The 16,002-nt window shown below is 37.6% G+C and overlaps 2 protein-coding genes across 5 annotated transcripts in view; one reads left to right on the top strand and one right to left on the bottom strand.

The window, feature by feature from the left end:
* SLC35A1 (solute carrier family 35 member A1) overlaps positions 1-16,002 on the top strand; it is a 33,228-nt gene that overhangs the window by 7,160 nt on the left and 10,066 nt on the right. Inside the window, exon 2 of one of the 2 annotated variants that reach the window (XM_015069528.3) lies at positions 12,595-12,786. The exons of the other annotated variant lie outside the window; for it this stretch is intronic. Coding sequence (XP_014925014.1) covers positions 12,716-12,786 — 71 coding nt within the window. The 5' untranslated portion in view covers positions 12,595-12,715. The remainder of the gene's footprint in view (positions 1-12,594; positions 12,787-16,002) is intronic. 2 annotated transcript variants of the gene reach the window in all.
* The window catches only part of RARS2 (arginyl-tRNA synthetase 2, mitochondrial), an 81,223-nt gene continuing 79,117 nt past the window's right edge, over positions 13,897-16,002 (bottom strand). For all 3 annotated transcript variants that reach the window (XM_053222481.1, XM_027057288.2, XM_027057286.2), the window contains one exon: positions 13,897-15,210. In XM_053222481.1, the coding sequence (XP_053078456.1) occupies positions 15,145-15,210 (66 nt within the window). In that variant the 3' untranslated portion in view covers positions 13,897-15,144. The remainder of the gene's footprint in view (positions 15,211-16,002) is intronic.

Raw genomic sequence — 16,002 nt, 5'->3', positions numbered from 1 at the left:
GACATTTTAACAATATTTATTCTTCCAATCCATGAGCCTGGAATGTTTTTCCATTTCTTTGTGTCTTCTTCAGTTTCCTTCATAAGCTTTCTAGAGTATTTGGCATACAGATCTTTTATATTTTGGTTAGGTTTATTCCTAGGTATTTTATGGTTCTTGGTGCAAATGTGAATGGGATCAATTTCTTTGTCTTTCTGTTGCTTCATTATTGGTGTATAAAAATGCAACCGATTTCTGTACATTAATTTTGTATCCTGTGGCTTTGCTGAATTCATGTATCAGTTCTCGCAGACGTTTGGTGGAGTCTGTCAGGTTTTCCATATAGAGTGTCATGTCGTTTGTGAAAAGTGAAAGTTTGACTTCATCTTTGCCAATTTTGATGCCTTTTATTTCATTTTGTTGTCTGATTGCTGATGCTAGGACTTCCAACACTATGTTAAACAACAGTGGTGAGAGAGGACATCCCTGTCGTGTTCCTGATCTCAGGGGGAAAGCTCTCAGTTTTTCCTCATTGAGCATGATATTAGCTGTGGGCTTTTCATAAATGGCTTTTATGATGTTTAAGTTTGTTCCTTCTATCCCGACTTTCTTGAGGGCTTTTATTAAGAAAGGATGCTATATTTTGTCAAATGCTTTTTCTGCATGTATTGACAGGATCATATGGTTGTTATTTTTTCTTTTATGAATGTGATGTATCACACTGATTCATTTGCGAATATTGAACCAGCCCTGCAGCTCAGGAAAGAATCCCACTTGATCATGGTGAATAATTATTTTTTATATGCTGTTGAAATAGATTTGCTAGTATCTGGTTGAGAATTTTTGCATCTATATTCATCAGGGATATTGGCCTGGGATAGTTGTCTTTTTTTGCTGAGTCTCTGTCTGGTTTGGGAATCAAAGTAATGCCGGCTTCATAGATGAGTCTGGAAGTTTTCCTTCCCGTTCTGTTTTTTTGGAGTAGCTTGAGAAGGATAGGTATTAACTCTGCTTTAAATGTCTGCTAGAATTCCTCAGGGAAGCCATCTGGTCCAGACTCTTATTTGCTGGGAGATTTTTGATACCTGATTTGATTTCTTCACTAGTTAGTTATGGGTCTGTTCAAATTTTTTGTTTCTTCCCTTTTGAGTTTTGGTAGTGTGTGGGTGTTAATTTTTCATAGTATTCCCTGCTAATTGCTTGTATTTCTGAGGGATTGGTTGTAATAAATCCATTTTCATTTGTGCTTTTATCTATTTGGGTCCTCTCTCTTTTCTTTTTGAGAAGCCTGGCTAGAGGTTTATCGATTTGTTTATTTTTTCAAAAACCAACTGTTGGTTCCATTGATCTGTTCTACTGTTGTTGTTGGTTTGTTTTTGATTCTATATTGTTTCTTTCTGCTCTGGTCTTTATTATTTCTCTTCTTCTTCTGGGTTTGGGGTGTCTTTCCTGTTCTGCTTTGAGTTCCTTTAGGTGTGCTATTAGATTTCGTATTGGGGATTTTTCTTGTTTCTTGAGATAGGCCTGAATCGCAATGTATTTTCCTCTTAGGACTGCCTTTGCTGCATCCCAAAGTGTTTGGATTGTTGTATTTTCATTTTCATTTGTTTCCATATATTTTTAAATTTCTTATGTAATGGCCTGGTTGACCCATTCGTTTTTTAGTAGGGTGTTCTTTAACCTCCATGCTTTTGGAGGTTTTCTAGACTTATTCCTGTGGTTAATTTCAAGTTTCATAGCATTGAGATGTAAAAGTGTGCATGGTATGATCTCAATTCTTTTATATCTATTGAGGGCTGTTTTGTGACCCAGCATGTGATCTATCTTGGAGGATGTTCCATGTGCACTCGAGAAGAAAGTATAGCTTTGGGATGCAGAGTTCTAAATATATCTGTCAAGTCCATCTGGTCCAGTGGATCATTCAGGGCCATTGTTTCTTTACTGATTCTCTGTCTAGATGATCTATCCATTGTTGTCAGTGGAGTATTAAAGTCCCCTGCAATTACCACATTCTTATCAATAAGGTTGCTTATGTTTGTGATTGTTTTATACAGTTGGGTGCTCTTGAATTTGGTGCATAGGCATGTATAATTGTTAGCTCTTCCTGATGGATAGACCCTGTAATTATTATATAATGCCCTTCTTCATCTCTTGTTATGGCCTTTAATTTAAAGTCTAGTTTGTGTGATGTAAGTATGGCTCCTCCAGCTTTCTTTTGACTTCCAGTTGCATGATAGGTAGTTCTCCATCCCCTCACTTTCAATCTGAAGGTGTCCTCGGGTCTAAAATGAGTCTCTTTAGACAGCAAATAGATGGGTCTTGGTTTTTTTTAATCCATTCTGATACCCTATGTCTTTTGATCGGAGCACTTAGTCCATTTACATTCAGTGTTGTTATTAAAAGATATGGGTTTAGAGTCATTGTATTATCTGTAGATTTCATGCTTATAGTGATGTCTCTGGTACTTTGTGGTCCTTGGAACATTTTACTCACAGAATCCCCCTTAGGATCTCTTGTAGGGCTGGTTTAGTGGTGATGAATTCCTTCAGTTTTTGTTTGTTTTGGAAAATCTTTATCTCTCCTTCTATTCTCAGTGACAGGGTTGCTGGATAAAGGATTCTCGGCTGCATATTTTTCCTGTTCATCACGTTGAAGATTTCCTGCCATTCCTTTCTGGCATGCCAAGTTTCAGTAGATAGGTCTGCTACTACCCTTATGTGTCTACCTTTGTATGTTAAGGCCTGTTTATCCCTAGCTGGTTTCAGAATTCTCTTTATCCTTGTATTTTGCCAGTTTCACTATGATATGTCATACAGAAGATCGATTCAAGTTATGTCTGAAAGGAGTTCTCTGTGCCTCTTGGATTTCAGTGCCCATTTCCTTCCCCAGATTGGGGAAGTTCTCAGCTATGATTTGTTGAAGTACACCTTCAGCCCCTTTCTCTCTCTCTTTCTTCTGGAATTCCTATGATACGGATGTTGTTCTGTTTTAATTGCATCACCTTGTTCTCTAATTCTCCCCTCGTACTCCTAGATTTTTTTATCTCTCTTTTTCTCAGCTTCCTCTTTTTCTATATTTATACCTTCTAATTCACCTATTCTCCCCTCTGCCTCTTCATTCCTCGGTGTGGCTGCCTCTATTTTGTTTTGCACCTAATTTATAGCATTTTTTAACTCATCATGACTATATTTTAGTCCCTTGATCTCTGCAGCAATAGATTCTCTGCTGTCCTCTATGCTTTTTTCAAGCCCAGCAATTAAGTTTATAACTATTATTCTAAATTCTTGTTCAGTTATATTGCTTAAATTGGTTTTGATCAATTTGTTAGCTGTCGCTACTTCCTGGAATCTCTTTTGAGGAGAATTCTTCTATGTCATCATTTTGGCTAGTTTTCTGTCCCTTATGCATAAAAGCTTGTTGTGTGCTCTGCATTGTGAACCCTGCTATATCAAAGGGGGGTCATATACTTTCCAGGGCCTGGCCCTTCAGGAGGTGTTTTTTGTTTTTTGAGATTGTTATTTGCTCTCTGTTGTTGTGACTTTGGTTTTTTTATTACCCTGCTCATAGTGATATATTGGACCCTCCACCAGGTGTGCTTTGATTTGTTACTTGGAGTAGCCCTAAGAAGGAATACAAACAGACAAACAGGAGATAGAAATACACAAAGAAATAAAACAAACAAACACAAAAAAACTGAAAACAAAAAACCAAAAACACAGACTATAAGTAAAGAAGAGGGTGGAGGCAGCGCTGATGGAAGAGCACATACAAAGAGAGAAATGCTGGTGGGGGGGTGGGAATAAACGTTGTTTAGGCAGAGAGACTAAAAGGCTTAATCCAGAGAGAGAGAAAGGAAAATAAAGACGGAGGTGGGGAAAACAAAACGAAGATAAAGTTACCCAACAGAGACACTATACGGTTTGATTATTCCAGAAAGAGAGAAAGGAATGTAAAGAAGGAGGTATAGAACATGTATCAAGAGAAAGGATTAAATATGTCTGTTTAGACAAACCAATAACCAGAGTAACCAGCCTAGAGGAGGGCAAGGATAAGGAGGAGAAATGCCGGGGTGGGGGGGGGTGGGGGGGGGTGGAGAGTATATGTATATATTCAGAATTGACCTAGAGTTAATCCAGGCAGTGCTGCAGCGCTGGTCTGGAGAAGCTGTCCGCAGGGCCTGTCCAGTTCCAGTAGATACACAGTTATCTGGTGTGAAGGGGCGTGATTTGGTGTAGTCTGGACCCACCTCCACTATGGGCCCCAGGACTCATCCCTTAGTCCCCACCTTGGTGGTGGGGGGGGGGGGCGGGAAACGGTGATCCTGTAGTCTCTTCTCCACGGACCTGGACCTGGTGGACTCTGTTTGAGTCATTCTCATTGTGCTGTGGGTGCATATGGGGCATCCCTTCTTGGTCCGCCAACTTCCCTGACCCTGCGCTTGGCCAGGATTCAAAGTCCTGCTCTGTGCACTCCGGCTCTGGGGAAGCACCTCTCAGTGCAGCCTGATATGTGGTCCTGGCTGGCTTTGTCTTGCCACCACACTTCAGGGAGGACCGCCTTCTCCTACCATGGACTGCGCCGCCAAGCCCACAGGTTGGGGGGAAGGGTGGTGGCAGACTAAGGCAGACGCAGGCAGGCTTTGTCTTTTCCCACAGTACTCCAGGGAGGGGGCCGCTTTCTCCTGCTGCAGACTGTGCCACTGACCTCGCCCCTGAGCCCCGGGGTGGTGGACGCAGGCAGGCTTTGTTCTGTCCCACTACACTCCAGGGAGAGGGCTGCTTTCTCCCACTGTGGACAGCGCCCTCCACCTAGCCACTGAGCCTGGGGGTGGAGAACACAGGCAGGCTTTGTACTGTCACGCAGCCCTCCAGGGAGGGGACTGCTTTCTCCCACTGCGACTGCGTCCCTGGACTACCACCGAACCCAGGGCTGGCTCCCCTCCTTCCCAGGTGCACAAACAGGGAGCCAGCCCCAGTCTGAAGAAAGCCCTGCAGTTAGAGATGGGATCCCTCTCATTCCCAGTTCGGGGTCTTTTCTGCTGTCCAGATACGGTCCTACACTTTCCTAACTGCTTCCTCTTCCCTTTGTCTCTGTCGAAGGGGATCCCTACCGTCTGTGCCTACGCAGCCTGTTTTATCTCCCCCAGTTTGCAATTACCCACCTATCTTTTCTCAAGTTGTCCCATTTTATTCCTGGTAGATTCAGTCTCTTTTCTTCCCAGACTCTGGGGTTCAAAGTCCTCTGGCTTCCGCACTTCTTTGAGAGACGCAGAAGTATGTATCCCCCTACTTCTCCACCACGTTGGCCCTTCTACAGTAACGCTCTTTGCTCAGAATATGTTTAGCCTTGGCTAATTGTTGAAGAAGTACATATCATTTTATAGTATGTAGAGATGGGGGCAGAGACTCAAGAAATTTCTTGAAATTTTTAGTGTCTTTTATAATTAAGGTTCACTTACAGAGAAATATATGACTGCCACATGCAACTAATGTTTCACTTCCTCCAAATATTTTAAACATATAGTCATACTCCTTCATTTATTCATTCATTTATCAAGTTATTTGCTCAACACTTTCAGATGTAAGAAGGATAGTCGCAAACTACAAAGGTATAGGTCTGTCCTCATGGAGCTTATAGCCTAGTAGAGAACCAGATATTAAGCAAATAACTAATACATTGGTGGAATGCAAATGTAAATGAATGGGTGTAATATAAATAGAGGATGCTGTAAATAAGTATAATAGAGGGTCTGCATTTGGGTAGGAAGGCTTTCTCTCTGAGAAAGTTACATTTAAAACTAGACCTGAAGATTGAGTAGAAGTTGTGTAGGAAAAGAGCTGAGGGAAGGCAGACATAACAGTGTGTTTGAAGTACCTGAGGCAGAAAAATTCTTGATTTTTAAGGAACAACAGCAGCAAATCACTATGTCTGGAGTGTTGTGAGAAGGGGAGTGGTGCTAAGATGAAGCCGGAGAGGTCTGCAGGATATCAAGACTAAGTCTGTGGGCCTGTGAGGAATTTTAGATTTTATCTGATGTGCATTAGGCAATAATTGAATGGTTTAAATCAGGGACCAACCAGTGGCGACCCATTTTGTTTTAAGAGGCACTGATCTTTGAGGAGAATGGATTTGAAGGGTGCAAGAGTTGGAAGTAAGGAAGTTTATTACAGGCCAGAGATAATGGCCTACTGTGACAACACAGGTTAAAGAGAAGTTAATGGATCTGAGTTATGTTCTGTAAGGAATATCTATAGGACTTGGTGATGGGTTTTTGTACACAGGTGATTCTTTTTTTTACTTTTTTATGTTTATTTTTGAGAGAGGGAGATAGAACATGAGTGGGGGAGGGGCAGAGAGAGAGGGAGAGAGTCTGAAGCAGGCTCTGTGCTGACAGCAGAGAGCCTGATGTGGGGTTCGAACTCATGAACCATGAGATTATGACATGAGCCAAAGTCGGATACTTAACCGACTAAGCCACCCAGGCACCCCCACGGTTGATTTTTATTCACATTAGTTCTTTGAAGTCACCATGGACACTGAATTAGTTAATACTGAACCAGTGCTCCTAGAGTAAAAACTGTTAGGTTCCTGTGAGCCTCTGGTTACAATATTTTCATCAACTGATCAATATATAACCTTGTTTTATATGTGTTTCTGTTTTAAAGACACCTTACTTAATATATGTTGATTTGTTAGCATTGAACTCAACAGCCAATAGCACTGTAACTCATGCCTAAAGAAATCTTATCTAACATCTGTTTTCTCCTTTAAGGCACATTACTGCTGTCTTGGAATTGAACAATATGCTTGGAGGCCATTTTAAACAGCAAAATCACCACCAAAAAGCCCAAGCATGTGGAAAATGTGGCATTCAATAGACTACATTTGTTTACAGTAGAAGAACTGAAACAAGAAGGCAGAGCATTGTTTTTTTTTTTTAGCTCAACTGGGAATGTGTGTATTAGGCAACTCAAAATTTTGGCAGCTCTGTATATGTCTGCCTATGATTGTAAAAGTGCTGAGAGTATTGATTTTGAGGTTACAAATACACTTTAGCAAATAGGTAGATTTGTACATACAGAACCCATGAATAATGAGGATCAGCTACAAGATGAGGGAAGGGAGGTGTTAATCATATCCGTGTTTCTTAATATAAAAAGCTGGGTAGAGTTATTTTTTTCTGAGACATGAAAAAAGCAGATCTGAGGGAAGGGGATATCAACAATTTAATTTTGGGTAGGTATAATTAGTTTTTAGTGTCTCTGAGACATCCAAGTGAGCTATGGAGAATAAGCAGTTGCACTGGTAAGTCTGGAACACAGAAAAGAGGTCTGGGCTAGAGAAGTAAACACGGACATCCTTATCACATGAAGTATTTAATCTCATGGGATTAGAAGAAATTGTCAGAAGAGAGCAATCTGATAAAACTATTTTCATTTTCAATGCCTGTTGACTCCATATACCTTAAAGATTACTTTTTTCTGGACAATATACAACTAGAAACCACAGAACCTACATAAAGAACACACAATAATAGATGCAGTATGTTTAGACAAATGGAGGTCAGCTTGTTTAAAAAATAACAAGAGTCAGTCTAGTGTGAAGCAGTGTCCTAGAATTTTGTAAGAGTTAAATAAAGCAGAGTAGGGTAAGCATAACTTCAGTCAAGTGCCCGAATTAGACAAATTAGAATATTTAGGTTCTAGGATTTTGAGTAGAGGCTGTTGTAGCTCCAGGGATTCTGGTGAGCTTGGAAATCTGAAGTCGAGTCACTCGTCTCTTGAGTCAGAACTTTGAGACTTGAAAGGGGCCAATTAATATGATCTCTGTCTAATAAATTTGACCAGACCAAATGGATCAGCAAGGTTCCAGACTCATGTTTTAAATGAATGGCCAGTCTCTCAGGAGTTGAGGTGGTAGGGAGTTTCTCTACCTAGGGAATTCTATTTGGATAGAATTCATGTTGGCAATCCAGGTCAAATGGCGGAGACTCCATTCTCTTTGGATCTTTCTCTTCCTTTTTCCCTTCCTTGGTGTAGAAGTAGTGGGATTGCATCCCCTGAAACATGGGTATTATTAGTATGGAAAAAAAACCTTTGTAGGTTGGTTGGCTTGCCGAAACATTGGAAGACAATAGCTTAATTTTAATGTCAAATCTTTTCTTTGTCGTGTGTGTGTGTGTGTGTATACGTGTATATATACACACATGTACACATATACATGTGTATATATGCTTACACACATGTACACATGTATACACACATATACATATGTGTACATTACCTATACATATACACACATATATACTAATATATGTGTATGTGTATACACATACATGTACACATATGTATACGTGTACACATATGCGCACACATATGTATATGTGTACGCATGTGTGCACACATATGTACATATGTATATATGTACACACATACATATACACACAAACACACACGCATATATATGCACAAATTCTAAATGAAATTCACTTGAAATTTTTATCTCTGATGTATTTAGGATATTTAACTTTTTCAAGGAAACATAGACTTGCTTTAGTGAGGAGTGTGATACATATTGGGGGCAACAAAAACCATGGGTTTCATTTACATCTCTTCAGAAAAAAAGTAAACACACATCTTTCAGGTTGTGGTAAGAGAACAGAAGGCAGAGAAATGCATACTTTGGTATGGTCTCCAAGAAAACTGAGCATTAAATGAGGAAAATACTTACTGCTATAATATATAATGTTGTAAGTTAAAACTGCCTTAGAAAAACGAAAGAATGATGTTTCTTTTTGTCACCATTGTCAAAAATGAATTTTGAAAACCTAATGAGCAGGCATCTAACTTCTTTCCTTTAGAAAGCAACTAACTACACTCTGGAATACAATCTGTTAATCACTGTCAAAATGTGTTATGTGAAGTGCCAAGCACCTTACAAGATTGCAGCAACTAAATTTGCTGCAGACATTCAGGATTGATGGTATTTAGAGTGGCAGGCTGCCAGAGTGATCGTGTTAAGGAAACATTCTTTTCTGTCTCCCCTCAAACAGTGAGGGAAGCATATAGGTACATACAGCTAATTTTCATTTCATTTGTGTACCTTTATTTTAGTTGTAGCTATTATTTCATCTTCTATTATGAGAAATCTTAGGCTGAGGGAAGATTTATTTGCCAAAGATACGTAGAAAGTGATTTGCAGTGATAGGATTAGAAGACATGTTCCCTGATCTTTAATTTTCAAATTATGAGTCTTTTAGAATAGTGAAATAATTGAGCAGTTTTTGATTAGCAAGGACAAAGATAAGAATGTAGTAGCATTGTTAGACATTTCAGTAGTCTTCAATTTTGTTTTTTGTTTTTCTCATTTTTTATTTCTAAATCTAATGTTTTACCAAGTATGCTTTTTTAAAAAAAAGTTTACATATTTTTGAGAGAGAGCGAGAGAGAGAGAGAGAGCGAGAGCACACAAGTGAGAGTGGGGTGGAAAGAGAGAATCCCAAGCAGGCTCCATGCTGTCCGTGCAGAGCCCAACATGGGGCTCAATCTCAAGAACTCTGAGATCATGACCTGAGCCAAAATCAAGGGTGTGACACTTGACCGACTGAGCCACTGAAGTGCCCCTACCATGTATACTTTATAGTCTTTCTCTGTATGTGTTTGTGCGTTTTTTTTCTGAATTATGTGAGAGGAAGTTTTATACAAGGTGTCCCTTTGTTACCTAGATTCTTTAGTGCATATGGCTTGAAACAATGACATTCTGTTACCTAATCATAAAATATCAAAGTTGAGACATCAGTATTGACACAGTACTGTTATTTGACAAACCTTAGATAATTTTGCCACTTGCCCACTAACGTCCTTTTTTAAAAGTTTACTTATTTTTGAGAGAGTGCAGTGGGGTAGGGGCAGAGAGAGGGAGGGGGAGAATCCCAAGCAGGCTCTGCACTGCCAGCACAGAGCCCAATGCAGGGCTAGAACCCATGAACTGAGATCATGACCTGAGCTGAAGTCAGACGCTTAACTGACTGAGCCACCTGGCGACCCTAATGACTTTAATAGTAAAATAACATTTAACTGTTCTATCTCTAGCTTCCTTTAATTTGGGACAGTTCCCCCATCTTTCTTTTTTTCATATCTTTGACATAGTTAAAGAGCATAGTCCCTTTATTTAACAGAATGTCCCTCAGTTTATGTTTAGTGAAGGTGTTCATATGATTAAATTTGTTTGTTTTTTGTTTTGGTCAGAAATATCACAGAAATGATGTCTTCTCAGGGCATTGTATCATGAGGCACGCAATATCTATTTGCTCCATCACTGGTAATTTAATTTTGATTGTTTAAGGTAGTGCCTGCTGGGTTTCTCCACATAGTTACCAATTTTCTCTTTGTAATATAAAGATCTTGTGGAGAGATATTTTGTGACGAAGTAAATACTGTTTCTTATAACACGTTCACTCACTAGTGTTATGGCCAAATGGTAATTTCTTAATTCCATAATTTCTTGTACATTTATTACTTAGCATTCTACTCTGAGAAGCTTTCCTTTTTTGTCTCTGTCTCTCTCACACACAACATAGATTCATGAATTCATTTTAGGGGTTAGGATCCATTAATATATATTTTGATGCTCAAATTGTCCCAGATTTGGGCAGTGGGATTTTCTTGAAGCTTCTCTGTCTCTCTCTCTCTTTCTCTCTTTCATATTTTTATCAATCTCTGAGCAACTTGTTTAGCATAGCAAGGTACCTGTCCTAACCTTAAATCATATGTTTCTTCAAGAAAACTTGTTCCTTTTTTTTTTTTAATTTTTTAATTTTTTGAGAGTGGTATTTAGAAACCATAATCTACCCCATAATCTTCTGGGGTATCATTGCTTCTAGGCCCTTTCAGCAGAGGTAGGAAATACATGTATGTGTATACATACACACCTATCTGTTTCTGTATGTGTATGTATGTCTGTGTGTATAACCATAAGTTATATAATGTTTGATACCTATAATTACCATCTAAGATCACAGTTCATTTTAACCTTCCCTTATCATATTTGTTCCCTTTTCTAATGGTGATGAGTCTGGCTTCCATTTTCTTAAGATATTTACTTATTTGCTTTAGAGTACATAAATAGATTCAGAATTTCTAACAGACAGCTGTGAAAAAACCTAACTAAAGTTCAGTATTTGTATGTAGGTGTTTTACCTTTAGTTTTAGAGCATATAGTAAAAAGACTGTGTTTTTTAGAATACTTAGGTTAGTTCTCTTTTTCCTCTTCAGTGTAATTTTGTTATTCATTTAAAAAACTGACCCTTTTTTTGTTTGTAATCAATTTTAAGTTTTTCATCCTTGTTGATTTTGTTTATAATTTACGTAATTTTTGGAATATGAAATTATACTTATTTTAATAAATTAGAACTGTAGAAAAAAAGGGAGTATGGGGAAGAAATAATAGATGGCTACTTTGATAAATGTTTAAAGTTTACATGGACTAATTGGTGAGTTTCAATTATATGTACTATGTGTGTATACATGCTATATACACTGTGTTCCACTGTACTTTTTTTTTTCCACTTAAATGTTTTATCTTAGAGTTTGTTCCATGTCAGTACATATAAATCTGTCTCATTCGTTTTAAGAGCTGAGTTGTGTTCCATTATATGGATATACTATATATTCTATTCTCTATGGATGGGCATTTGGTTTGTTTGCAGTCTAAACAAAGGTATAGTTAACTGTTTTCTTACTACACTGCTGTGCACATGTATGATTACAGTCAGATCACTTTTAAATCGAAAAGGAAATTACTAAATCCTATTTTTGGGGGAGGGGACAGGTGAGCAGTTTGATGTTGCAAAAGCTCTATATGTGATTAAGTTGGTTTTTAAGAATCTTTGAGTTATAAATTACCAATTTCTAAGTTATAGTCTGAAACATAAAACAGTATAGCGTTTAAAATATTTTGGTATTTCAAACTAGTTACTACTACAAGTCACAGGAAAATTACTGATTAGCTGTATTCTTTACTAAATGCTGTCACAGCTATTAAAACTGACAGTTTTGATTTAAACCTGTCATTTGTGGTATGAAGAAATGGAAGTGCAAACACTTTCGCATTGTCTTAGACCAAAGTCAACTTTGTATTGTTTGTTTTTCACCACAGTCTATAAAGACTCAATAAATCTAGCAGGATGTGTAAATATACATATATTTTGGGTGTTTTTAGTAATAAATGAAGTACATTATATAAGACTGGAGAAAATTGTTTTACTTAAAATTATAATTTTAATTATTTTGTAGTGTTATCTAGAATAATGTAGCTGTCAAATACTTACAGATTATATAGCCCTATTCGGTTTCTCCTGTGGGGTTTACATTTTTGACTGCCTCTTTGTACCCATGTTGTAATGGGTTTAGGGTCATAGGGAGGATGTAAAAGTCATGTACCTTATGATAGGTATTTTTGTCCTCAAGTGACCTTATTATTGGTTTTTATATCTAGTTCTCAAAGTCTTTTATGTGAGTTAATCATATTTAACTTTGCAGATAATAAATTTATAAACAAGATTTAACTTTCTCTTAACTTTAAGCTCATAAGTAACTTGTGTTTCATTTTGCACAGTGCCTTGGTAATTAGCCAAGGATTTTATGCCTCCTAGTAGTTCTCATCAGATCAGGAACTGGAAGAATGAGGCCTACTTTTGACCAAACATAGGTCAAAAAGAATTGGTTTCAGCCGGTTGATGGGAAATTTTAGGGGGGGAGGCAGCAGCGGAATCTCTGCAATCAATGTGGAGCTTCAGAAATTTTTCAGGTAACAAAAGGTTGCACACAGATTCTATTCCAGTGATAAAAATCAAAAACTGTTTTAAATAAGAAATTTAATGGGAAAGACGATCTCTTTAAAAAAAAAAATTGTATGTGTTTTATTATACATGCTTTTTTTCTTATTTAGCAGTGTCATTTATAGAATGTAATACATTTGTTTTTAACAAAAGGTCCTTAATAAAGGATTTGATTTCTAAGAAAATAACAGGGCAGGAAAATGGAAGAAAAAATGGCCTTTTGTTTTTATGTGTTCCTTTTTATACTATATTCAAGGCTGTAATATATTTAGAATTGAGTATTTTTGCTTAATAGTAAAATAATATAGGACTACTAGTGTTTTTTGGAAGATATATTGCAGTTATGTATTTTTTTTTAACTTTAGTGAGTAAAGTTAAATGCAAGCTTTAAGAGCTATACTTTTTTTTTTAAGAGCTATATTCTTAATACTGTTGTTAAATTAAACAGGATTTAATCTGATCAATATTCTTATGCCTCCTAAACCTCTTTATTCTTTCTGATATATATTTTTTTTAACATTTAAAAAAATGTTTATTTTTGAGAGAGTGTGTGCATGTGGGAGAGGAGCAGAGAAAAAGGGAGACAGAGGGTCTGAAGCGGGCTCTGTGCTGACAGTTTGATGCAGGGCTCAAACTCACGAATCGTGAGATCATGGACTGAGCCACCCAGGAACCCTTGATGTTTCTATTATTGTAGAGCTTTTGTTTTCTTTTATAAGTTCTTTTAGCATTCTCTGCTATTTTTTATAACTAACTTTGAAATATCTTATTATAATTATATAATATTGCTATAATTGTAAGGCACTACAGTGAAATTTGAAGTTTCCAGTAGTTAGCATTCTGAAATAGCTTGGTTTCCCTAATATCTGTATTAGAGAAGGAACCAGAAAAATATACTAAAGCCTTCCTGGCAGTGAATAAATAGTAGCTCCTAAGCACCCAACACAAATGAGAGAGCCAGAAGAGCCAAAGACCTGAAGTCAGTCCGGACCCAGTGTACTTTACTGGTTTGTCACAATGAAGGAGTACTCAGATCGGCTGGTGATGTCGCACAGGCCCTGCTTTTTTATTTTTTGAAAGAGAGAGAGAGGGTAGGGGGAGAGGGAGACAATCTTAAACAGGTTCCTTGCTTGCTTAGTGTGGAGCCTGACGCTGGGCATGATCTCACAACCATGAGATCTTGACCTGAGCCGAAATCAAGAGTTTGACACTTAACCGACTGAACCACCCAGGTGCCTCTCATAGGTCATTCTTTTTATGTGAAAGCTGAAAGTGTGATGGACAAGGTAACAAAGGACAAAAGTGTCAGGGAGAAAAGGGACCACAGCAACTTTGATTATTGGTGCAGGCATGGTGGTTATTAGAAATAGTAATTAGATACTTATGTAGTCCATATTCCAAATAGGGCATAGAGAGCCAGTGATAAAATGGCCACCTCTTTTCTGGATAGGCAATAATTCATCTGATACCATTGAAGGCTTAGAGTATCTCTAAGGAGTGGAAGTAAAATGGCATTGCCCATAGCAAGGGATTAGGGAAAGAACTAGCCACTATACTGGAGCTTGGGGAATCCAGCGTAGATTGGTGGACATGGTGGTGGAATGTGGGAGATGGGGACAAATGGGTATTTCTCCGTGAGAACCACTCTGAAGATATAGCAATATATGTCAGTGTTTTGGAAGGCATTAAAAGTACAAAAGCAGTGTCCTGTATTTCATAGTCTGTAAGATTTATATCTTTGCTATTTTGTGCTTACTAGTGAGAAGTAGGACATTAAAGAAAATGTTATGTTTTCTAATACATCATCTTGTTAAGATGGCTCTTTGAATTGTACTCCTGTGATTCCTTTTAATGTTTCTCTTTAATTTTGTTATTCAACTCTATAATTTAGGGAAAACATTCTGTGAAAAAAATAGGGTTTAAGGTATTGAGAAAGTATATAGGACATCTTAGATTTGCATTAAAAAGTAATTTAAAGAAGAATGTCACATTAAAAAAAAGGGTGGGGGGCATCTGGGTGGCTCAGTTGGTGAAGTATCCAGCTTCTGCTCAGGTCGTGATCTCATGGTTCATGGGTTCAAGCCCCACATTGGGCTCTCCTGACAGTTCAGAGCCTGGATCCTGCTTTGGATTCTGTGTCTCCCTCTCTCTCAAAAATAAACATTAAAAAAACAAAACAAAACAAAAAACTGTCAAATGTTTGAAGAGCCAATCTTCAGATACCTGGAGAACTCCACTATGTAGAATTTCTCAGTAGTGATCTTTTTGGTATTCTTTCCTTCTTCTGGATAGTTTGTAGTCTCCCATCAGGCTGTGTGCATTACTTTTCAGCAGATAGATTTACCATTGTGGTGTGGAGCATGTTGAATTTGGCAGCAGAGGAAGACCTGTAACTAAGAAGGGTGTCTTGTTTTTATGACCTAGGCCACATTTCCTGTCATACTTAAGCATTTTCTTGCATAGGCACAGGTGATCAGTTCGACACTGGACTTTTTGCCCCCCACCTTCAGAACATGGGGAATTATTTTTGCAGTCTTTAAATATGAGAAAATTCAGTTACCATTGATTTTGTTGACCAAACATGTAAAAGGCTCATTGTGACTGTCATTAATTTTGAGTTAAAACAGATCTCCCTGCAGAAATATGGTCTTGCCCCTTTAGGATATTATGAATTGCAGTTAGGACCCTTTTGATAAAGCCCTTTTTTTGGTGTTGGTTCTTATTGTAAAACATTGTTTTATTTTTATTTTCAGGAAATTTTCAACAGGGGAAATATGAACCATATTAGCTAGCTCCTCCTGAGGAAAAAATAAGAATAGTTAAGAGCTTGCATATACATCAAGTAGCAAACTTATATACACTACAAATAGTTTTGTTGATATTAGTAAATTATTATTTCCTGAAAAATTATAGATATGTACTTCAGTTTTATGAGAATATGCTTAAATGTATTATCTATACTTCATAAGCACTTAACGGATTTACAGAGAATATTGACTTGAAATTGCTCAATCCCTATCCCAAGTAACTTCCATAACTACCAAAGACTCTTTGTAATTAAAAACAAAACAAAAACCTTTAAAAATAGATACACAACCTAATTAATTAAAATAATGAGGGTGAATTTGATGTAATGGCAGTTAAGGTGGGAGGGATTACATTAAAATTTTATAGGTAGTATTAGC

Source organism: Acinonyx jubatus, chromosome B2 (assembly GCF_027475565.1).
Source record: "Acinonyx jubatus isolate Ajub_Pintada_27869175 chromosome B2, VMU_Ajub_asm_v1.0, whole genome shotgun sequence".
Classification (NCBI taxonomy): domain Eukaryota; kingdom Metazoa; phylum Chordata; class Mammalia; order Carnivora; family Felidae; genus Acinonyx; species Acinonyx jubatus.
Note: the sequence above shows the minus strand (reverse complement) of the source record. Positions and strands in the feature narration are given on the sequence as shown.